The sequence below is a fragment of the Nesoenas mayeri genome (genome assembly GCF_963082525.1).
Source record: "Nesoenas mayeri genome assembly, chromosome: 4".
Classification (NCBI taxonomy): domain Eukaryota; kingdom Metazoa; phylum Chordata; class Aves; order Columbiformes; family Columbidae; genus Nesoenas; species Nesoenas mayeri.
In genome coordinates, this window is record NC_137540.1 from 27,295,676 (window position 1) to 27,321,170 (window position 25,495).

The 25,495-nt window shown below is 40.5% G+C and overlaps 1 protein-coding gene across 10 annotated transcripts in view; it reads right to left on the reverse strand.

Annotated features, from left to right (window-relative positions):
* Positions 1-19,253, reverse strand: part of YTHDC1 (YTH N6-methyladenosine RNA binding protein C1) — a 186,194-nt gene extending 166,941 nt beyond the window's left edge. For 3 of the 10 annotated variants that reach the window (XM_080343241.1, XM_080343244.1, XM_080343245.1), the window contains exons 1-12: positions 19,154-19,253; positions 14,034-14,135; positions 12,984-13,309; positions 12,497-12,851; positions 10,600-10,689; positions 10,035-10,088; positions 9,325-9,419; positions 7,298-7,406; positions 7,080-7,197; positions 5,879-5,963; positions 3,579-3,745; positions 967-1,049 (exon numbers count right to left, since the gene is read on the reverse strand). In XM_080343241.1, the coding sequence (XP_080199367.1) occupies positions 967-1,049; positions 3,579-3,745; positions 5,879-5,963; positions 7,080-7,197; positions 7,298-7,406; positions 9,325-9,419; positions 10,035-10,088; positions 10,600-10,689; positions 12,497-12,851; positions 12,984-13,309; positions 14,034-14,135; positions 19,154-19,181 (1,612 nt within the window). In that variant the 5' untranslated portion in view covers positions 19,182-19,253. Of the gene's footprint in view, positions 1-966; positions 1,050-3,578; positions 3,746-5,878; positions 5,964-7,079; positions 7,198-7,297; positions 7,407-9,324; positions 9,420-10,034; positions 10,089-10,599; positions 10,690-12,496; positions 12,852-12,983; positions 13,310-14,033; positions 14,136-15,055; positions 15,135-19,153 lie in introns of those variants that run through there. The other 7 variants (XM_080343243.1, XM_080343246.1, XM_080343242.1 and 4 more) reach the window with 5 other exon arrangements.
* Positions 19,254-25,495: the final 6,242 nt, after the last annotated feature.

Sequence of the window (25,495 nt, forward strand, 5' to 3'; positions counted from 1 at the left end):
AAGAATTGTTACAGCTTTGGTAAATCCCAGGAAGTAAACTTTTAAGAGCTCAGTAAAATGGTGTAAAACACGAGGCATGCTAATAAAATAATGCTTCCAGGCTTCATCATTAAAAAAAACCCAATTGTTCTATACTATAAACAAGGGTCTTGGAAAGTCAGGGAACAGCAACACCACTTTTTTTCTATCCAAGAACACAGGCTTTGCAGTGAAGCTGAACAAATGAGGATAGGTTCTTAAGAAAGATTTAGAAATCTGCTACTGAAGGAATGGCATATGTATTTGTAACAGCAGTGAAGCAAGACTCAGTAGATGACAATTTGGTGACATTTTCTTTATAATTGCTTTCTGAAAAGAAAAAAAAAATCTGCGATATTACTAGTATTGTTTCTGCATTACCACAGCAAACATTTCTTTCCAGAGAACAATAAAAATCTCTTTCTCAAACTCACAATTAGACCCTCTTGTAAAATGCAGTGAAACTTCCCCCTCTCTTCCCTCATCTCAAGCTTGTCAAAAAAATTCTCTCTGAAATCATAATTGAATATCATCTCTAAACACAGGCTGCTAGTAAGGCACTCTCAGCTGATTTTCCCAGTTGGAAATTTATGGTGAACATTTTAATTTGATGATTTGTGCATTGACAAGTAGGTCAAACGAATTCTTGTGTCCTCAGGCATTTCAAACTAGCCCACATTAACAAAACGCTTGAGAGGATCACTCACAACAATTCTGAGGTTCTTGAAAGGGCTCTGTCTAGATTAACTCCTCTCTCTCCCTCAAAGCAGCAAAACGGTGTCACCAACTTGTGCAACAGGTGGGTCAAACCAGCAGGCAGCACCTGGGACAAGCCCCATTTTTTCTATCCTAGTCATAACAATATTTACTTTTTTACATATGAGGATACACTGAAAGAGAAAACACTTGTGAAGTGGTGCACAGAAATCTTCATGGTAAGATATTAACCTGGTCTTTGGTGAAACTCAGGGGGATAGTCAATCCTTGGTTTCTTTCTGCTGTTATGAATATCATAATCTTCTGGTCGACGCCTACACAAATTAGATATCAGAGATTAAACAAGGTTGCTTGGAGCATTTGTCACAGCAGAATACCTCACAGGAATAGCTTGAGCTGCCCAGGGTCTCCATTTAATCATTCTGAATTCCAGCTGCTTCAAAACATTCTACAGCTTTAAATTTGAACTCAAATAATCAGGAACAGTCTGATTAAACGCCCTCCACTGTCACTTTCTGGCTACAAGACCTTTCATAGTTAAGGAAGAAAGTCTACCTCACTGTACCTTCATACCAAACAAACTGTAACAGATTTGCCTAAAATAAATTCAGACTTAAACTTTAACATCACACTTTCCACACTACATTTTTAAACAACCTATTGGATAATGGAAGAATTTACAACACTAAAGACAGTGAAAATAGATGGCAAAATGTATGACTACATTCAGAAGACATGGACATTGCTGTATTTGCTAGCTATGGGGTAAAAGGTTTAGTTCTATAACATTTATAAATAAAACTCTGCATGCTTTGTGAAATCGACTCTTTCACTGTGGCTTTTCTAAATGGGTAGGCCAATAACATTACTTCTAACAACTTCTGTTCTAGGCAATTTATCAGCACTTCATTCGTGCCTTTTACAGAAAGTTTAAGAATGCTTAAGAGTCCTAATTAAAATAATTTGGGCTCCTTTCAACACAGCCAGCTCTTTTCTGGAAAAACGCTATCTTTAAGAATTCTGCTCTCAGGAAGGAAGCTTGCTTATGAAAGAGTTACATTCCGTTTGACTGTTATGTTTATTAAAGAACTGACTGCTGATTTTGCTCCATCGAGGTACACGAACATTAATGGGAGACTCCAATGCTAATATAACAGTGTTTCTCAAGATAAAGCAGCTGCAAATTCATTCCCACCCCCACCCCAGCAATATAATTCCTTACGACAAAGACAAGAAATTAACATTTTCTAAAATTGCTTAATTACTATGCAATTTGCTCATTGAGCAATAAGCTCGTGTAGCTTTTAGTTTTATAAAAAGTAATTTCTCCTCCCCCTTCCCAACTTCAGTATTTAAAGCCCACCATACCCAGTTACTAATATTTTTAAAATGAAAGCAGATTCTTTACTATGAGCAAAAAGCCCAAAAACTAAAACATGTGCATCTACAGCAAAATCAGATCAAGGAAAATAAAAAGCTGGTGTAAAGAATAAACATACCGCTTTCTTGTAGTTTTGAGAGTGCATTTACGACCGGTATAAAATATGATAGAAACAGTTCATATAGTAGTCCAACTACTGACTTTAAGCTGTAAGCCACACACATAAATGGAGGCCCTGGCAGGCTTGAGAAGGTGTGGTGGTGTTAAATGTATAGTTTGCAGTCCATTGCAAAACCTTCACTTGTATATACTGTATTGCACTGGAAACCTCTTAGCTTAACTTCAAAAGGCATCTCGGTGTTCAGTCCTTTAAAGCCAAAAAAGGGGGGTGCTGCCAGGTTTCCTCCTACCTACTTGTTACAGTGTCCTTTTTTTTTTTTTTTAAGCTCAAGGAAATGGGGACTCTTGTTGGGTATCTGTACCTACCACAGGATGTTTCCACAAAGAGGAAACCTAACCAAAGGTTTCAGCCCAAACCATACATCAGTCTGTATGCAAAGTGGCTACACGGGGAAAAGGTGTTTGGCAGAATGGCCAATATCAGTTCTTTGTCAAGACTTCTCCAATCCTGTAACAAGTTAAACCCCCTTTTTTCTCTGGAAAATGATGTTAAGTTCATATAGCAGTGATCAATAACCATGTCGATCCTCTAAAAACACTTTAAGTCCACAGGTACTGCCAGCATCTGGAAAGGTTGTATAAACAGACACAGCAACAGCCATTCTTTTTGGTTTGTTGCCGGGTCTCCAAGGGCCACTTGATCCCTTTTGAAAAGAACCTACTGTTGGCAGAAGCTCAGCAAGATGTGTGAATTCAGTGGTTACCATGTTAGAGAATATTTGGCAATGGGGTTAACACATCACGGTGACAAAATTTGAAACAGTCCAAATAATGCTCCTCTTGAATATCAAAATAACTTAAATATTTTATCCCCAAAATGAGGCGGCATCTTCTGCAAAATTCTAAGTGATCCTTATAAAAGTCCCATATTTGATAAGGCTTATCTCCAGAGACACACCTGAAAGAAAAGGCTTTTACAAGATATTAACACATTTTTGGCATATAAATATTTCCTTTTCTCCATCTAGCCTGCTCATAATCAAGCCAAGCTTACCTACAGCTAGCATTACACATTGCATTATCTCAAGAAATGATCTAGTCTAAACTAGACAGCACTTTAAGAGCTTTTTTTCTGCAAAAGGAAACATCCCCATTTTCCTCTTGAAAAATGACAGACTGGGGAACCATGTGAAATCCTCAATGAAGCCACAAACTTGTCCATGCAGCTTGATTTGAGGATTTTCTCTCTTCTTTATCGCAGGGAAAGCTTTGACGAATCATATTCCTCCATCACGTTATTCTGATACATGTGCCTATTATCAGTCCAAAGAACGTTTCTAACCTTCCCACATCCCGAATGGGGTCTCGACGGGATGGGCGTCCTCTTGATCGGGGTTGTGAGTGCATTCTTCTCTTGTGCCTCATTTTATGAATGACTTGATACAAGTCAATACTTTCATCAGGAGGGAAGAGAAGACAAAGTTGGGTTCCACATTCCGGCTCAATTTCCTAGAATTAGTTAGAAGTTCAGTAGTGGTTTATAAACCAAAGAAATGTAACTCTCCCCAAATACAGTGACAACAAACATTAAAAAATAAAATACACTTGGAAATGATTTCAGTATCACTAGAGACAGAGCAAATTTACTTACATTACCTTTCACTCTTTAGGAACTACTTAGAACTTTCATAAAATAGTCCAAAACTTGGTGCAACCATATCTTCCCATGAGACATGCAGGCCACATCACTGTTTTGCTACAAAATCAGAGGACTGTTTTTCAACAAAGAAAATTATTACCTATTACAGAGAGAAAAGTGACACATGTAGGAAAATATCCATCCCAGCTTCATATACAAAGCCATGGCCTGACGAAGTTGTCTATTACTGCTCAAAAATGAGTTCTTCAGTCTATGATAGGTCCAGAAAAAACAATAGCTCAATGCTTGACAGCAGTCAAAACAAGCAAATTGCATGTTCAGGATTATTAGGAAAGGAACAGAATGAGAAAAACATTATATCACAATGAAAGTTCATGTTCCACACACACCTGAAATACCGGGTGCAGTTTTGAACTCTTTATCTTAAAAAAAGGAAGACAGTAGAAGAGAAAAAGTTTCAAAGTAAGGCACCGAGGGTAACTGAATGAGGGCAACAATTCCTACACACAATAACTGAGCAGGATGGGTCTCTTCAGCCTAGAATAAAAGAGGAATACGTGGGGTACATGGGACAAGATGGATACAATAGGAGTGTCCGACACCACAAGTTGCCTGGAAGAGATTGGCACACAGATCAATTTGTTCACTCCCTCCCCTGGTATAAGAACTCAGGGCCATCAAAGGACGCTAGCAACAAACAGGTACCAAACAATCAAAAAAAGTGCTTTTTCAACTTGGTGTCTAGCAGGCCTGGGGAACACCTTCCCAAAGGACGTCATAAATGCAAGAAGGTCAGTGTATACATCCTCAGAAAGAGGGATCCATTCTGGGTTACACAAAATGTAAATGGATAAATAACAACCACTTTGGGAAACAATCTGAGTTGAAAAGCAGGGAGAGCAAGCATCAGACAATGCCTGCCCAGTACCCAACAGTACAGCAGTTTTACAAAAGAATACTAAAACCCACATTCAGAACTCTACAGTGAAGAGAACAAAACATTAAAAAAGAAAATCCACTTCCTTGATCATGTAACAGAAACAAATTTAATTGATTTTTTTAAATTTTTACTAAAATAAAAACAAGATAGAAAATACCATTTACTTTTGTTACCCAACAAACCATTGTCTACGGGCAAAACAATGCACAGAGTTTACATTTTCCAGACAGTAGGAAGATTAAGCAGCCTCCCATCTTGGCCTAAGAAAGTAGAACTCTGTATATTAGTCGATGTTGGGCTACTTGATGACAGCAGCACTCTGTTATGTCTGACAGGACACAGCCACCCCACATACAATTCACTTAGCATATACTTTATAATGGTAGAACCAATGCCTTAAGCAATACAGCAGATAAAAAAACTGCAACATGGAACGCACCTGGAAATATCAGAAAGTGTTGAAAACTGATGCTATAGATGTTTGCATACCATATAATGCAAGGCATGTTACATTTCAAACTCAAAATACCACATAGCTTTCAAGCACCAAACACTGTTTATCACAAAAATGCCAATACAATTGGCACCACAGATTCATAGAATGGTCTGGGTTGGAAGGAACCTTAAAGCTCATCTAGTTCCAAACCCTCTGCCATGGGCACAGACACCTTCCACTAGACCAGGTTGCTGAGAGCCCCATCCAGCCTGGCCTTGAACACTTCCAGGGATGGGGCATACACAGCTTCTCCAAGCAGCCTGTTCCAGGGCCTCACCACCTTCATGGGGAAGAATTTCTTCCTTATAGCTAATCTAAATCTGCCTTCTTTCAGTTTAAAGCAATTAACCCTTGTCATTTCACTACATGCCCTTGTAAAAACATGTCTTCCATTTCCTTCTTCCCCAACAACATTCAAAATAAGCTGAGTGCCTTTGTCACAGAACTGCAAGTAACCTATCTAAAAAGATTCCAAATCTTCTGTACATACAAAGCTGTAAGCAGGTACTACAAGATGTGGGTTATGGAAAAGAAAAATTAACAAACCTGTCCATCGCGTCCAATCTTTACTGGCTTATGTTCGTTCCAAGGATTCGTCAGGTGAGCAGACTTAGTGAATGGCAATTCACGCCTAAATATGCAAGTGGCATAATTTATAGTTTCGCCTCTACTTTTTGTACAACAAAAAATTAAAAATGCATACAGCATGACATTACATATAGAAAAATCCTGTTACCCCTTTAACTGTAAAGTCTCCGAATTAATGTATTACTACATATTATGTATTAGTAATGAATCAGTATGAACTAAAGATTTCACTTTGAATTATTCCAAAACTAACTACTGTAGTCCGTCCTACAACAGCCTATCTTATTAAAGAGCTGAGGTCTTTTTGTCTCTGTAAAATATTGAGATCATGCTTGCTTATTATCTCACCACCTGAGCATGCGAACCAACCTCTATGTGAAGTGGTAGCTCACAGTAGCAACTGAAACAAATCCCTGAGCATGTGACCTAACTACAAAGCTAAAACCGCTTTGAGCTGGAGGCTGGAGTCAGCAACTTCCGGAAGACCTTTCCAACCTAGATTTTTCTATAATTCAAAGCATTAACTTCCCTGTATTTAGTCTTTCTGCCAGTACAACTGCTTATGCAACCATGCAATTTATCTCACAGGAGAGATACAGCCTGTTTTCTTAAGAGAGGTTTAAAACCTTTTCTCTAAGACCTCCTCAGTTACATCAATGAAGATACTGCTCATGTCCCATATATTATGCAATATGTGTACTATTTCATGTTATTTTAGAGTAGTAGTGTTTTCTTTGTTCAGTCAGACACCAAGATGTCAGATGAAGACAGAACTGTCCTTACAGGATTTTTTCCCTGTTATCCACAGCTGTCTATCCAAGTGACCAGCTGTTTCTACTCAAAGACTTCAGAACATGGTCTTCTGGTTTCAGTGCAAGAAATCGGTAAAGGAGCACAATCAAGTGTAAAATAAAAAAATCAAAAACTCTACTTATTTGTCTACATTTAAAAACCCAGTATTTTCTACAGTGCATGTCAGGTACAGACCTGAGCTCCAAGCTCAGTAACATGGTGGTGTGAATTTGGGGAAATTACAGGACAGATCACTGGTTGCATCAAGTTTTCAAAAGGAAGCTGTCAGCACTCAGGTGAGTAATACATAGAAATTACATTATAATGCCTTGTTACTAAACAGCAACATAAATGAACAATTATTTACCTGCAAATCCAGTCAATTTTAAAGACACCTCCCAACATTTTTGCATTCATTCCTGCAGGCAGCACCCAGTGTATAGGCGATCCTCCATGATGGGACTCTGAAGACAGTCTTGCAAATCCTAAAGGATTTAATATTAATTGTAACAAAGACACCACAGAAAAGCTATTGCAGATAAAACTGACTTTCATTTACCTTGACAATAGCTCACTTTCTCTTACCTTGGAATTTGCCACTCTCTCTTACAGAAAAGATCAAAATAACACTCCTCGCTGATCTAAAAGCAGCATTAAGTTTCTTCTCGTTCACTGGAAGTGTTGACCATACTCCCTAAAACAACAACAAAAAAAAACCACCCCACCAAAGTAGTATAAGAGTTAACCTCAAATGATTTAGCTAACAGAAGTATATATTGTAGATGACAAAAACAAGATCAAACAAGTGTTCTGGGATAAAAGATAATGGAAAGCAAAAGGCATTGCTAAATTCAGTTCCTTCAGAAAATAGTTTTAGTCTGCCCCATGATAAAACTTCTAAAGCACTGGCCTTTCAACCTTTTTTTGAACACTGCAGGTGCATATAGACCACCTGTATGGCTTCAGCTGTAACGACAATCATGGGCAGATATATGACAATATCTGTCTTTAGTATTTTTAGGCTATGTTTTAAGTGACTTTGGGAGTTCATGCATTATCTAATATACATAGATTATGAAAAACCGGCAGCATTTATACTGAAAGGTGGGCATGCAGACTTCAGTAATCTCCTTTGTATGACAGGTTTGTTAAAGACAGCTTGCAGTCTTTAAAACGCTTTTAGAGAAAGGTCAGAAAGATGAAAGCCACCAGAGCGACGTTTTAAATTGGCAAGACAACTCCAAGCAGTTTGTCCAGCCTCCCACATCCCCACTTGCTAATTCTTACCTTTTCTTTTTTACCAGCCACATGCAGCCATGCACAACAAAACCCAGTGTAGTTTAGGGTATCAACTAAGCTGAGCTACCAATTTACCAGCTTGCTGTGTTAACTCTTTAGCAAGATCAGCTCCCTAATCCACCTCTCTGGGCAAACACAGAAGACAAGTTCATGTTGGTTTAAGATGTTCAAACTTCAGCCTCAGAATACCACCTAGGAACTACCAGATGAAATGTTCCTCCGCTTCCTTTTTTTCTTGAAGATATGTTCTCATGTCCTACTCTGTGCTCAGATTAGTGCTTGCCTGATCCTGACAATTCATTAGAGTCATCAGAGAGCTATCTGTTTTTTCCAGTTATTATATTAGCTGTCAGTCAGCTGTATACTGCTTTAGGCTGCTTGTGAAGCCCTGCCATGAACTAGAACAACTTACTACATTGGCATGACACAAGAGCCAGTTTCAGGAAGTGCAAAGGCAAAGCAGTGATGCCTGTACACTGAGAAATAACACATCTGCTCCAAGAACTTTAGGAATAAGGATACTGTTGCAGCCCCAAGCCTGGAAGCACAGAAAATATATACTCCTCTAGAGACCTAAAGCAAACAGCAGTCAGAATGGTGTTCACTGCACACACCAGACCTAAAGCCAAACCTGTCTAGGAATTTTAAGATGCATTTAATCAGTTTATTGCTAGAAAATTTTCATTGATGGAATTATCTACTCTGTGTATATTGTAGAACAGCAAATCAGCTGTTTTCTCTAGAAGCTGTTCCAAACAACACGTGCAAAAACAAAACCACCAGAATGGCCTAGTGCCATTCCTCGCAACTGAATTCCCCTGCTCTGGGAATTCCCCCAAAGACCTCCCTTACACTAGCACTGCCAGGCATACATTTCTGCAATAAGGCTTCAGATCCCTGAATCAACTGAAAAAAAATTACTTTTATAGCATGAACCCAAAGCCAAAACCACCTTCTGAAGCTGCTGACAGTACAGCAATATGCACACAGGTACTGATTAAAGGAAGAAAATGCCATCACAGCATTCCCAGAGTAGGTTCGCCTAGGGCATTATCCAACAGATTGAGGCCTCTCTAACTCTACTCTTGTCAAGAGAAATGACTGATGGTCTAGAAACTTTTCCAGGCTACACTGGAAGCAGCGCTGCAACCCCTGAAGAATCATGGAGCAGTAGTTTTCATCCTTGTCTCTACCAAGATCTGAGTGATGGTATATATTATATTGATATATAATGCATATATCAAAATGCTTTTCTACAGTAAAGGGGATGTGTCTGAAAACAAAGCAATCAGTTTGAAGAAAGTTCAACATACCTTCGCTTTAGCAAGTGATACATTTTCATGGTTATTACTTTTGATGAGAAAGAATCTTGCATCTTGGAGAATGTATTTAAGTTTACTTGTTTGGTCTGAAAAAAATCAAAAGTGTCCAGTAAGGTGAACTGTATATATTTATAGATGTCAAAAATGTTGCTTTGAGTGTAGATATTTGTTTGCTTCTTTCAAAAATACACTGCATCCCACCCAGTTCCCACCTACATTATTATCACAGTCAACCACTCAACTTTAAATTTGAAGCCTAAGCCATAGAGCACAAAATGCCAGGGGAAACCAAATCAAAACTAAAACTTAGATAGTCAGGTAAAGAAAAAAATAAAATAAAATCAGCATGAGTCAGTGATGTTCCGATATACAGGACCCACTTCCTTGCTTAAGAATCTTTGTACAAATACAGTGTAACATTTCATAACAACACAAGTCATCCAAGAAAGGAGGCTAAAGTGTTCCTTTTTTCAGATTTAATAATTCATTTTTTGCTCTGCTACCTCTGCAAGGAGTGACAGAACTATTTGCATCTTGCTCTCAAGACATTCAAGAACAGCTCAAGATTCATTTGTTATGCTCAGAACAATTACATGCTCAAACTGATTTATATCGGAACATTACTACTTACAGGTAATTTAATGATTAGAGACAATGGCTTGCTATGGGGCATGCATTAAAAACTCAAATTTAAATGATACCTTTTTGGACAGCACGAACGGAAGATGATAATTTCTCATGCTTCTTTTCTGAACCTGTGTTTAGCCAAAGTACATTTGTTCAGATTGAGCCTTAATAGAGATAATATACAATTTCTACAGCCTTGTCACATACAGTTTTCATTCATGACAAATTATGCTTCCTGGCGCGCACCCACACACACAAAAAATACTATTCAATGTGCACGAGTGTTTTGGTTTTTTTTGGTTTTGTTTTTGGGTTGTTTGGTTTGGGTTTGGTTGGTTGTTTTTTTAAAAATAGTATTTGAACAATTTCCTACTCAGAAAACTAGTCACTGAATCATCATCTTCCAAGTTTGAAAAAAAAAAAAAAAGTGAAACTTCCACTTAAGCAACAGAAGAGCATTAAAGTAACAAGAAAACCTACTTCCCCCCAAAAGTATCCACACACAACATGCCAGAAGTCAATACCAAATTATACAAAGTAATATACCCCATATATCTCTACAGACAGCTATGTTCATTTTAGATTACACATTAAGATTTGACACAAGTCAGGATGACATGCAATAAAAGGAAAGAATACCTGCATACGATTCTGATGCAGAACTTCCGCTTCTGTCGAAAACAATCGGAGAGATACCTCTAGCTCTCTTTCTTTCCTTCTTCTTCTCATCTGCGAAAAACCCATGACAAATAAAGACAATATTTTAAACAAATGGTAGGCAAAATTGAGATTAAAAGTACTCAGGCAGGAAAATAACGTATTTAATGGTCCAGTTAGCATTTGGTTTGCATGTGAAAATTCTAGTTGCAAAAAATATTACACACAGTATAAGCAAATGTTCATTACTCAAGCTCTTCATCCACAAAATGAACACCACTAATCTAGTAATTCTATGCAACGTTTAGAGACAGAATTAATTTCCTAGGTGTTTTAGGAAAGGTGGTTTCAGCCTTCTCTCCAGCTTTCAGTCAGATTTGCAACACAGAGTACCTGCATAACATCATCTAGGTGCTCCTGCTCCGGAAGGGGTATTGGACTAGATGATCTTTTAAGGTCTCTTCCAATCCCTAACATTCTGTGATGGGCTTGTTTGCTCCAAGCTCAACAAAATGGCAAGAGGTATGAAAACAAAACACCGTGGCACACAGGCAATTATCTTCACTCTCAAAATAATTACTTTATACTACAGAGCTTTTTAGAACAATCTAACAGCATAACTTGTCTTTGGGTTACACCTTTCTGTTCTCTAATTCCAAACAGCAGAGCTGAGCCAAAAAAAAGGGTGTTATGTTAAGCAGGATGACCACCCATGAAGATATCAGACAAGGAAGGTACACAAGAGAAATCTTAACAGAACTGCAAGCACCTTTCTTAAGAAAATCCAACCCCAACAAAAAAAACAGCCCAAACCAAAAGTATACCAGAGTTTCTCCCCTGTACAGCAATTATAATACTGAGATCACGTTTTTCAAAGCTTACTTGATCCAAGTCCTTTATGTCTGCTCGTACGAAGACAACAACGGGGCAACAGTTCAGCTACATTCAAAAGGTGGGTTTGTGCGAGACTGCAATCCTCCAAACAATGTAGAATTTACCTCACGAACAGTTCCTATCTTTAAGTTAGGATCAGCTATATAACTGCAAACTATCTGTTTCTAATTCCTGTTTAAAACATTTCTTTTTTTCCAAGTTTTCCCTAATAGCTAATCACTTCATCTTAGGTTTAGATTTCCCATGCAGTAGGCAGCCACTAGGTTGGTGTTCAACTACCCTTCCCTGGAGAGACGGTGCTTTTACTACACCAGTCTACCTGGTCACTCACCTAGATGAACAAAGAACAGCTTGATACCAGCTTAAAATCAACCATATGGGAAACTAAGCCACAGGGGTGTATCTTCTCACATAACAAGCGATAGGATGAGAGGAAATGGCCTCAAGTAGCCCCAAGGGAGGTTTAGACTAAATATTAGGAAAAACTTTTTCACAGAAAGGGTTGTCAGGCATTGGAACAGGTTGCCCAGGGAAGAGGTAGAGTCACCATCCCTGAAGAGGTTTAAAAGATGTGGAGATGTGGTGTTTGGGGACATGGTTTAGAGGTGGACTTGGCAGTGCTGGGTTAATGGTTGGACTCAATGAGCTTAAAGGTCTTTTCCAACCTAAACAATTCTGTGATTCTAAGATACCCAAGAAAATTTTAACTCTGATGTTTGAACATTGTTTGAGCATTGAACAGCAAAGCCAAAGCAATCAAGAACAACGTAAATCTTCACCATGGTAATCCTGATATCCACCAGTTCTGGTATAAAGTAATACTACTCCGCAGCACAATTTTGCCTTGCCTATGATATTTCAGAATTAACACCTTACTGACTTGTGCTATATTAAGCCTTACTTTTCACATGGTCAGGAAGTAGTATATTTCCAAGTAGCCCAGTTTTCAAGGGTATTTCAGACTAGCAGGCTAGATGGTACCTACCTGATGCATCTGAACCAGACGCAGATCTGACTGACCCATCTGTGAAAGAGGCAGATTCGGAATCTGAATCACTGGCTTCACTTCGTGTGTCGTAGTCATTTCCTTCCTTCTGATCTCGCTCATCCTGTTCATACTCCTCTTCATCCTCCTCCCCATCTTCTTCCACCTCTTCATCCTCCTCCCCTTCATCATCTTCCTCTTCTTCCATTCCTTCCTCCTCATTCTCTGTATTGCCTTGTTCAGAAGAGCCGCTACTGCCAGTCTCATGATCTGAACAATATTCCTCAGAGTTCACCTCTTCTTTAGAAGAATGGCTGGATCTGCTTGGTCTTCTATCCATATCATGCCTGATTCTCTGATGTTTAAAGAAAAAGTGAATCAGCGCTCATATAACATTGAAAGGATGCACACACAGTCCTAAGAGAATGTGCCTTATAAAAGCCTCATATAATTGTTTAATTTAGAAGGCAGCGAGAACATTTAATACCTCTGAGGCATCTGGTGTAGAAGACTTGGCCCTTCTATCAATATCCCTCTTCCTCATGCAAGGTTTTTCTGGTTGTCCTTTATAGGGTTCCCTGGAACTGCTCGACATGCGAGTCTTTCGATCGCCCTCTAGGCGCTTGTTTCTGTCACATCTCTGATACTCCTCAGTCTTGTATTCCGACACCGGCTTTCCTTTTGTACTCACTATTCTCTTGTTATTGCTAACTGACGAACTAGGAGGCTTTGGCATCATCTGTCTCGACAAATGCACAGATTTTTGTCTCTTGGTTTCAGCGTTTTCCGTCCTGTCAGTTTTTCTTTTTGAACCTTAAATACAAAGGGATATCAAGTTCAATGTTATTTTGGACATCAAACTAAAAACTGTGCAGAGACTCCTACTTTCTCTACTTTTGGTAATTCCTGCATTGCAGTCATACACAGCATCTTCCAGTTTTAAGCTTTGTGACAACACTCAAAACAGTGGATGCTTAAAACATATATATATTACTTTAAAAGAGCAACTAATCCTTTAAGGCCCGGGTGTCAAACAACTCCTATATTTATACAGGCTCAAAGTTACATTTGGCCCTTTGAAGGCAATCGCAAGGCTGCTGTGGCCTTCGGTGAAGATGAGCTTGACACCCTTGCTTTAGGCTTTGGTAGGTGCTTTCCTAATTTTATATATAGAAATGCTACATCAAATACTTATTGGATTGGCCTAAAGCCAGACTAACAACTGAGCTGGAATCAGACTTTGGGATCCCCTTGGTCCATTTCCACTTAACTGAACCAAATATGCTGTCATTTTCTCACAGCAATTACGTTCACAACAAGCCAGACTCAGCAACTGCTTTTGAGACAAAAGGAAACCTCATTAAATGTTTGTTCGGAAAATCAAGTTACAAAGCAGATGCCCATGAAATAAAGATTTTTTTTGGAACTCTTTGAATCAGGTCACAATACCTGCTAATTCAAAGACTCCAACCTGACTCAGACAGATGTTTCTTACCATTTACATTCCTGTAGGACACCCACTGCCAAAGTCACCTACCCTTTTTCTCACTTTTATCTTGCTCACTGTCAGGGTTATACAACTCATCATCTTGGTCAGGAGCATCAGTCAAAATGTCATCCAGAACATTGAGTTCACCATCTGAAAACAAACCAAAGAAAGTTTTAAACCAACTATAAAAAGTCTGAAGATGTAAACTACAGTAGAACTAATATTTACAAACCAAATACAAACCCAACCGTTTTCTTTAAGGTTACAGATCTGCCACAAGGCAAAAATTAACGTCTTCTGGATTTATTTCCACAATTTCAGTTGAAAGGACCAAGCAAAATCAATACAAGAAATCAAGTACATCACAGGATCCATTTAAACCTCTGAATAAGGTCCAAGTTGGCCCACGTCATCCTAGCTTTGCAGAGAAGCTGACCTACAAATGAAAGCTTAACACAAAAACCTGTACAGAATTTGAAAAACAGGAGATGTTGAGATAGCCTGAGTGCCATAAGCAAAGAGGAGGGACCTCCCTCACCAAAATTCTGAAGAACTTGTACCTTCAATTATTTCCCCTCCCACCCTGGTATTTTTCTTTTAATTGCTGGGTTAGGAGAGTGAATTTTGAGGTCCCCCTACAAGTAGAAAACATGCAACAGGGCAAATTAACAAGAATATAAGCTAGGTCACTCCACTGACAAAGGGCAAAGTAGCAGCTATTTACTGCATAATTAATTCTGAGCTGCTTTGAAAAAACACCACAATTGATTCACCTTGAAAAAAGAGCAAAAGTTTAAGAAACTTTGTGCTAGAAGCAGTAAATGCCCGCACTTGGTCACATCACTTTTAAAAATTGTCATAGTTTCTGACTCTATTTAGCTTTGTCTGAAACCAATAGGGATACATGACAATTCTGGCAGAAGGATTAATTACCTCTAAAACAGCAGATCTATATTCCCATGGCTTAAAATTAAGAGTGGGCTAAGTCTAAGCAGGTAAAGTGAAAAATAATAGAATAGGTATTAATTTCAGAATCTCATATTTATTCTCCTAAACTCTGCAATTCTTACTTCCTTCCACTTTATACTACTGTGATCGATTCCATTTTCTTGTCTTCAGGAAAGCAGAGCAAATCCAAGGATTCAACTAGTTGACAGTATCTGTAGAAGATGCATTGTACAATATTATAAAACAGTGGGTAAGGACTCCTCTGCTGGCTGAATTCAGGGTAAAGCAGCAAACAAAGTCCTCCACAGTTTGGCAGCTTGCCTATCTCAAAATTTTGAGCTGTGCCACAGGAGAAGTTTTACAGCTTGACATAAAAAGACACAATCCACACCAGAAATAAAAGTTAGTATTAGAATTGTATCTTTACTATCTAACAGTCAATCTGAAGTCAGCCTGTGTGCCAGCTTTCCTGCTGGCATTTCTCCGCATTTTGCGTTGTAGGGGAATGCAGAAATTGTCCCTGAACTACACAATTGCTGTAGCTGATTCAAAGAGAGTGGTGCAGAGAGAGGAGGATCAAGCCTTTCCCTGGCAGTTTACAGTTAGAGGGCATTGAAATATAACAAGAAACTCTCTGACAATTCTCTCAGGAACAGAGCTTTATGTTTGTAGTTTGTATACACATATATCCACATCAAATATTCTTGCTGTTACTGATGAGAAATAAGGGTCAGATTCATGGCTGTGCAACTGCTAAACACAGGCTGCAATTCCCTGGCTTGCATTCTGCTGCCCCCCAGACAACTAGGCAAGTTAGGAGCAGAAGATTCTGTTACTGGAGACTAGTGAAAAAGAGGTGCACTAGGCTTAGAATATCAAACATATTGCCCATTTCAGACCATACATATTGAACCTTAACTTTGTCTCCTTTTTGGTGTGGCAGCAGCACACTCAAGTAAACTACATTTAATCTAGCTGCTGCAATAGCGTTTGGAGATGTTAAGGCTCATGTATCAGATGGTTCAGAAATAAGGGAGAACATAATCAAAGTTTAATGGAATAAGCAAGTCTCTGGAATAAGCTATACCCTCTGATAAATCCTTTCCAGGTGAGATGGGCCTGATTTATAATTGAAATCTCAAAAAAGTATTCAGAAGACAGAAGCAGGAAGGGTCATTACCAGTTGATTCTGTACATGCATCTATCTGATTTATTTAAAAATATTTTTTTTTAGATTTCTTTAGCATTGTGGTGATGCAAAAAGGGCAACCTGACCACAGAGTTCCCATCTCTCACTCACATCACTTATACAACTATTGACTTTGACAGGATGATTCCACTCACTGAACAGTGACTGTTCAACCCAATGAGCAAAATTACCTCAGAGAAATCAAGGTAAGCCTCAGGAAACATACAGAAAAAGAAGAAAAACAGTAGAGGACAGATCTCTTACAGTTCATCACTGCTGACAGGTGAAGGTCCAAATGAGTCCTTTTAATTACAGACACTCCCAACTTGGCTCTCCTGCAACTCATCTTTTGTGGACTCTGGGGTGTGTTGGATTCTTCCATGAACAAATTTAACTCACCTGAAACAGCAGGAAAGTAACCTGGGGAGGCCTTTTTTCCTCTGCTGGCCACAAGAGCTAGATCTATTCATGGAAGGGTCCAAGCAAGAATCTCATTTGGCAAACAGAGGGGATAAGACCAAGCAATTTCAAACTAAAAGAGATTTATTTCCACTTCCTTGAAGCTGTGAAACAGCATTTCTCTTCCAAAAAGAAGCACAGAAATAACATCGCATTTACAAGAGAAATAAATTCATTAGAAATAAATGTGCAATCACACCTGCTATTCAGTTAGAATCACAGAATTGACTGGGCTGGAAAAGACCTCAGAGATCATCAAGTCCAACCCTTGGTCCAACTCTAGTCCGTTTATTAGATCATGGCACTAAGTGCCATGTCCAAACTGAGTTTAAAAACCTCCAGGGATGGCAAGTCCACCACCTCCCTGGGCAGGCCATTCCAATGCCTGACCACTCTCCCTGCAAAGAATTTCTTTCTAATATCCAGCCTAAATTTCCCCTGGCAGAGTTTAAGCCCATGCCTCCATGTTCTATTGCTAACTGCCTGGGAGAAGAGACCAATCCCCACCTGGCTATAACTTCCCTTCAGGTAGTTACAGAGAGTGATGAGGTCACCTCTAAGCCTCCTCTTCTCTAGACTAAACAACCCCGGCTCCCTCAGCCTCTCCCCATAGGTCTTATGTTCAAGTCCCTTCACTAGTCGTGTTGCTCTTCTCTGGACCTGCTCCAGCACTTCAATGTCTTTCCTGAACTGAGGGGCCCAGAACTGAACACAATACTCTAGGTGTGGCCTCACCAATGCAGAGTACAGGGGAAGGATCACTTCCCTTGTCCTGCTGACCACGCTGTTTTTGATACAGGACAGGATACCATTGGCCTTCTTGGCCACCTGGGCACACTGATGGCTCATGTTGAGCTTCCTGTCAGTTAGTACCCCCAGGTCCCTTTCTGCCTGACTGCTCTCCAGCCACTCTGCACCCAGCCTGTAGCGCTGCAGGGGGTTGTTGTGACCAAAGTGCAGCACCCAGCACTTGGCCTTATTGAACTTCATCCCATTGGAATCAGCCCATTTTTCCAGTCTATCCAGATCCCTCTGCAGAGCCCTCCTGCCTTCCAGCAGGTCGACACTCCCTCCCAACTTGGTGTCATCACCAAATTTGCTGATGATGATCTCAATCCCCTCATCTAAATCATCAATAAAGATGTTAAACAGGACTGGACCCAGCACTGACCCCTGGGGGACACCACTACTGACTGGCCGCCAGCTAGATGCAGCCCCATTCACCAGCACTCTCTGGGCCCGGCCTTCCAGCCAGTTCTTAATCCAGCGTAGAGTACACTTGTCCTTCACAAGTGTACTTCAGCCCTTCACAAGACAGAAAATGAAATACGAAAGATAAAATATTTGTATGTTACTCATGACTTGATGACAATTAAAGATCAACTTCAACCACAACAAAAAAACAACACAAAAATTAAAGCTCACAAATATAAATGATGATAGGAATAGAAATTTACAGACAACAACACTAAACATTCCCTTTTCACTGCTCATCCACAGTAGAAGCTCATGTCTGTTTCAACACAACTTGATCACACCCTACCCCTCCAGTCCTACAATAATACCCTCAAGAATCAAACACTAGAAATAACCTTGTTTATCAGCTCTAAGAAAATCCAGTGGGAGTTTTCCACATGACTTAATTTCATAAGAAATATTAGGCACAACAAAACTTTGCCACTCTGACGTTTTATGGACATCTATTCTGCAGAAAAACTTGACACGAAAGGCCTTCCATAGAAACCCACAGCACCACAGTGATCCTTTACCTTTTTGATAATATTATCACCTACATTAAGCACAAACCAGCAGTATTCTACATCTAAAATTGTTACTTCTTAAATAGACTATTTTGCAACAACTGACTCACATAACCTCATATACAGCAGATGGATCACTTCAGCTTCCACATATAGCCATAAGCAGTCCTGAGAGTTCTGAACACACATCACCCTGGAAACACTAAATTCTTTTAATTCCAACTTATTAACCCACAGTGCCCAGAAAGCATAATCGACTGTGCAAAACCGAGGGGGGGGAAAAAAAAAAAAAAAAAATCACCAAAATAATATAACAGTGCCAGCTTGCTAAAGTAACTATGTCCTTCGGCAAAAAAAGTTATGCAGAAAATGCGACCAAGGATCTAAGCAGAAATAAAAGGCAGCAGATATTTTCTGCGAGAAGCTGCCCAGCGGCAACTCATGGATTATATCGATGAATTTACTGCCCACCAACTCATTCCGCTGCGGCTGCCGATGTTTCCTCGCCGTAGGCCCACAGCCGCCAGGGACTCAGCGTTACGGCCGCAGTGGCCCCGTCCCCTTCGGTACCTCAGGGGGCATTTTCCCACACACCACGCCTAAAGGCTATAAAAATGTTCCTCAAAGCAGGCTTCCCGACCCCGCCGCCCCTCCGCTCTCCTCACAGATATCTCCCAGGATGAAGGCCCAGAGTCAGCAACCAAACAGGCTCCCTGGAGGGAGAACAGCTCAGGCAGGGAGGGGTCTCCCCCGACCCAAACTATCCCCCCTGCTCGGACCGTAGCGACTACCCCACAGCTACCACCACATACCTTTTACCTCCCGACTATCAGCCGCCATCCCGCCACCGCGACGCGTCCAGCACCTAAGATGGAGGCCGCCTCTTCCTGCGAGCAACGGCTCCCCCTTCCCAGCGTGCACCGCTTTGTTTACGCGCCTCGCGTCACAAGGAGCGGGGGCGGGAGAGAACGCACGGCGCATGCGCGGGGTGTGTGTGGGGGGGGTGGAGGGGGGGGTGGAGTGGGGGGGGGTGGAGTTGGGGGGGGGTGGAGTGGAGGTGGGAAACAAATGCGTGCTTATAAAAGGCCTCGCGCGGCGGCTGCTCTGTGGAGATTGTGGCTGGATGTGAGGCCTGTCTTGCATTTGCCGCCTCTGCGCGGTGGGCTCGGTGCAGAGCGCGGTTCGCGCACACTGTTTGCTGGAAGAGGCGCTGTGGGGCAGGAAAGAGGTTTCCGCTTCCCCTGTCGCTCGGCGTCGTTGTGCTGTCTCATGAGGTGTCGGGGCTCTTGCCGTGGGGCAGACCAGCTGTGGTCTTCTGTAGTGTTAGGAGTTGCTGTTCCCCAGGTTTCCTCGGCTCTATGAATGGCTGTGGTTCCCATCAGGTGTGCCTGCAGCTTTTTTTTTTTCTTGCACCTGATGATGTTTAGCTTCTTTCCTAATATGTATGTTAAACACGTGTCTTATCAATTTAAGTATTGTTTTTAAAAGAAATTTGGGATTAGGGCATGTTTCTGCTGTAAATAAATGAAAATTGTTACTACCTTGTTGTAGTTACCCTTTAAGGCAGTTTCTGAAGAGGCCTGGCTACTCAAGTGTCCTTCAGTAGTTTATTAGGGCTGTGTGTAACTTGCAATTATCAACTAAGACCTTGCTTTGTGCACTATGCTTTTTAAAATGTTATTAGCTGGCATGTTACGGTTATAAAAGCTTTAACTGCTTGCAGTTTTTTTAACTAAGGTTGATTAATAGCTGTAAACTAAATGATAATTCTTGCTTAAAGGCTGCAAGTCATTGCTAGAGTTGCCCTGATGGGTGCAGCTGCTGCGATCAGTGCCTCAAATTTCTTCCTCCAGAACATGGCAGTTCCAGGATGTTTCACTTGTGATGTTTAGTGTGTATACTTGTGCTTGTAGTATAGCCAGGTTAGTAAAAACATCTAGTCAGCCATTGCTTTAGCCTGACTAAAATGTGATAAGGAAGCACTTTTCCACATATCCTTTCCAGGGATGAAGGCTGGAGTGCAAAAGGCTGTTGATAGCCGTGGTTGGTATTGTCCCTCTCTCTTCAGAAACGGAAAAGCAAAGCCTGAAAAGAAAATAAAAATGTCCCCTGATAAACTGGAATATTTCTACAGAGATTATAGAAATTACAGTTCTGTGAAGAGGCAAAAGTACTGAGATGATTGTGAAGCTTGCAAAAAGAGATACGTATTCTTCAGAGTTATATTGTCTTCTTGATCTGAATAAAGGTTATTTTTATTGCTGTACTGCTACAACTGATTCAGCAGTTGCTCACCCCAGGAGTCTTTATTTGTTCTCTGGAGTTTTATCTTGTTAAATATATGGACTTGACAGTGGTAGTTTTACTGATACTTAACCTCTTGCTTCTGTAGTCAGAGACTGTATCTAATCTTGTGTTTCTGTGTTCCTATTGCATCACCTGAGTAAGCTGCTCATGGAGTGAGGTTCCAGTGACAGGCAATCCCACAACAGGTTTATTTAGTGTATTTTATTCATAAGCAATACTTACATTTTTCAACTTTACTAGAAATTACCCTATGGTATTGCTTTACAGGCTGTTTTGTTACTGACCAAAAAAAAAAAAAGTGTTCGTCTGCCTGTAATCCACTAGATGGTGTAGTTGACATGACTGGAAAGTCAGAAGCAGCTGCAATTGATAACAGTTCATGTAACATCTTGAATTTGCAGATGCCTCAGGACAGCTTTGGAGAATGTTTTACATCCATGTGTTGCCCTTTTGGTGGGTTTCAGGCCTTTCATGTTGCACGAAGTTCAAATATTGGTAGTATGAGCTTTTAGAACTTTTACCATAGTCTATTTTAGGAAGAAAAAAAAAAAGTCTTCCAGTAAGGATAGCTGCTGAAACTTTTCATGAGACTTTAATGGTGCCAGGTAGATAAAGCCATTTCTAGAGGTCTCTTTCAACTTTAACTATTCCTCATTTCTCTTATTGATTGGCTCTTGGTCAAGAATGATGGGGTAAAAAAGGCTCCTTAGTGCAGCAAAGCACCTGATAGCAATGCCTTCCCACATAGATTACAATCCAGCAAATCCCAGTGCACAGGAGGGGAGAAACAGGACACTAAGCTTGGAAGTGGCTTTCCTTTTAGTTCTTGCTGTGCCAGATATTTGGTAGTGTTGTAGTTTAACCCAAGCTAGCAATACAATCATGGTAGCTGCTCACTCAAACCCTCCTCCACCCCCCTTCTGCCCCCCCCCCAGCAGGGGAGAGAATCAAAAGGGAAGGGAGAAACTTGGATTGAGATAAACACATTTTAATAAAATAACAAAATACCAAGACACTACTAGTAAATATATATGTATATAATAGAAATAAAAGATACTTGACACAACTCCTCATGAACTCTATCCACACTAAGCAGCCAGTCCCAGGAAGCAGCACCCTGGACCTGAAAAAAAAGAGGAAAAAGGCAGAAAGGCTGAGAAGCCTCTGCAAAATGGCAAAAAGCCAAATTAAATATCCTGCACTGAACTCCCTTGGCTGTATGCCAGAGTGAGAGAGAGTGAGTGAGCAGAAGAGCCAACTAGAATGTCCTGACTCTCCTTAAATCTGAAGTATGATCCTAATGGGATGGAATACTCTTATTGGTCAGTCAAGTTCTGCCACATCTGTGCCCCTTCCTCAATGCCTCTCACCTGTGGGCAGAGTGCTCAGCATGTCCTTGGCTCTCAGACCAGAGCAATTAAAAACATTAACTCCGTGCTAGGGTGTTATCTCTTGTTCTCAAACTAAGTCCAAATAATGAGTGTGCTAGCTATGGTGGGAAAAAAGGTTTCTAGCTGCATGAAGAAAATAAACCCATTTTCAGTCAAGCCAGCACAACTAGGTATCTTTTTATTTTATGGAACACATAATTGCTTTGCCTGAACCTGTTTTAACAGGAATGTAGAAGAATTCCCTTGGTGTCTGCAGGACGCCTTTCATAACCCTGTTATGACAGCAGCTTGAAACTTTTCTCTTTAAAATGGTGTTTATAACATCTCGTCGTTAGCCTGTTTGTCCATGTGTTTTTGTGCAAGTGACTGCTGATGGGCGTTCTCTGATGACTGTGTATTAGAGGTGAAACACAGTTGAGGAGTGACCAGGGTGACTGACAATAATCATGCCCTAGGTTAGAGAAGAGTCTTGGGCCTGCTTTTATGTCCAGACCTTCTGCTGTCTGTCAAGGGACTGAGTGAGGATGGTTGCTGGCTGCTGAAGAGGCATATTTTAGAATAAAGATTTCTTTGCGGACCTGTTGTAGCCTGTACAACTTGAAACTGTAGAGAACCAAGATGAGGTGGGGATTTCACTTTTTGTAAAGTAGGTTAGCTTATCTAAAATTAAAATGTAAAATACACTGATTCAGAATTTGTTTTCTGGATCGAAGGACAGGACTTAGTTATCGCCCCTGCTCTTCTCAGAAGGCAGACTACTACGAGGCAAGTCAGTGGGGAACCGTTCTTGTAGCTGCGTCCTGGTATGTAAGTCTTTACCGATACACCAGTGTGTTTGGCTGGTGTTACCATGTGTATGATTCCCATAAAGTCTGGTACCTTTCAGAATATGTGCATACTAACCCTCGCCTATAACCCTGTAACAGTAAGGTGTATGTTAAAGTGAGAATTTCCTCTACCTTGCTCAAATCTACTTAGGCCTACAAGCCTTTCTAAAGCTACTGTGCAATGGATGAAACTATTTTGGCTATGTCAGCTGATGGAAGATGTTTGCAATTTAAAAAAATTTTATAGTGTCTTTTAAAGAAAGCTGTGGAAGAGTGCTGGGAAACACTTGTTGGCATAGATAGCTGCAAAGTATTATTTGTGTTTGGTTTAATTTCTGATTCGCACCGTAAGTAAGCTGCAGGAGGTGCTAGTGCAGAAGGATAGTTTCTGTGTGGCTCCTGTTCCTGCAGTGCATTGGCAGTAGCAGCTTCCTGTTGACAAAGTAATTACTGTATTCTGGACTGAGTCTGTGGCAAGGCCAAGTACTTCAGGTTGCTGAATTTATGTCTCACAGAGTTACTTCTGTGTAAACTCAAGACTCCCTATAAGTATTACTTCAAAATGTATTTTTAATTAGTAAGGCAATAAAAGAAGATAGAGGATGGAATAAAAAAAAAAAAGGAAACTAAAATTCTTGGAAGCCATCAAGTTTTTCCCTGTTTCCCCAGGGATATGGGTTTTGCTGCTTTTTCTTGCTGTTGTTTCTGTTGGTAGTGTTGGCTGTGTTCTTTCTCTCACTTTTTCTTCCTCCTTGTTCTCCCCTTGGGTAATGTGATTCTCCTGCTGCTAGTGTTAAGGGTGATACCTGTTGTTTGCACTGTGTTTCAAGGAGAGTGAGATTTTTCTGAATAAATAAATGAAACCTGAGAAATGCTTTTGAAAGTGCTTATTGTGAGACAAACTGACCCTGGAGAGTTGAATAGCCACTTCAGTGACAAGGAAGGACAAAGCTGAGTTTGTTGGTCATCCCATTGATCCTGGTTTTGTGGAGATGCAGGAAGAACCTGCATTTCTTAATGATCACTGCAGTTTTTCCTTGTTTGAGCACTTCCATTTTTAAAAGTTGCAGGATGCAGCTGCCACACACCTCAAATCCTCTAAAGTAGGGTTAGATGATACAGCTGAGGCTGTCAGCATGTTTCTGCTGTGGAATGTGATGACCCCTGTTCTGTTGCTCTTGTCCCTTGCTTTCAGTTGTGCTGCCACCAATTGTAGTCATCACTGTCCTGATTAAAATTGCTAATCTGAAGGAAAACAGATTCATTTCTCTTTCATGAACAACTTTCTGGAATGCAAGTAGAAATGACTTTTCAAGAGGCAGGACAAACACAGAAAAGGCAACTGTCCCCTTTTGGCAGTAGTGAGTAGTGTTTAGATGCACTCACTCTAGCTGTGACTTGGTACAGCTTTGTGGGTTTCTGGGTCAGTCTCCTATTGAATCAGGAGGTGGCAGCATCTTGCATTTGTTGCTTATTTTGATCCCGGACCAATGTGAATTATTTGATTTTTCTTTGCCGTAGGAAAGTGGCCAACAATGGTTATGGCTGGAGGAGAGAAAACACAGGGTCTGACCTATACTGCCAGCATGACAGCACTGTTTGGCCTAGACAGACCTTGTCTGGAGATGCCAGGATTTGTTCTGGCCTATATTTTAAGTGGCAAATTTTTGCTCCTGTGCTGTGTCTGTTTTCTTGGGAAACAAGTGGGGCTGTAATGTTGCAGTTAAGGTCATCCCTAAGGTGTATTTCTCAGAATTGTTTTTGACATTTGCATATGCTTGGTCTGAATCCAGCTGGTCATTTGCAGAACTGTTAGAGCTCTTGCCTGAGCCTTACAGAAGCCACAAGGTCCTAAGCAGATACTTCAAGTTAAGCATGGCCTTATGCTCCTTGCTGAATCATGTTACAGTTAGCTCTTGTTATTGCCAATGAACCCTGTACTAGAAGCTCAGCCTATATACTATGCTGCACTAAAGGGGTGAGGAAGGTATTTGGTGTTCTCTACTTGCTCCCTTCTGTCTGCTATGATTTAGAGTTGCTGAAAAGTACAGCTCTCTTCTTAGTTGTCATCTCACCAGAAGCATATGAACAACTAATGTAGGGTACAAACTGTCTAGCCCAGCTAGACAGGGGTTTAAAGAACAGGCTTGACAAGACTAGGTGTCTATATGATACTATTATAGACCCTGTCATTAGCTAGATAGCCCTACCTTAACTTATCTTGAAATAGATGAATAGCACCCTGATGCGAACCAAGGAATTTTTTTGGTCACAAAAATAGTGTCTATTGCTCTTTGTGCAGTAAGTGTTCACACCCACTGGTAGCAGAGTAGTTTAAAGCTATCTGTGATGGACAGATAGCTTCCAGAAACGTAATGGGAAGAACACGTCAGGTTTCCCTGTCTCATGCCAGTGTATTTTTCTGTTATGTATTGTCTGAGGAAAAAAATGCAGTTTTTCTTTCTGGTAGTACAGACTGTCAAACAAGAATTGCAAGAGAGGCAGCACTGTGTGCTGCTGAGGTACCGGATTGTAAAGGTCACCTTTTCCAGCTCTCACTGTTGCAGCTGAGTACAGCAAGAGCATCTACATGCTGGCAGTTCTGAACATCTGCTTAGTTTCTGACTGG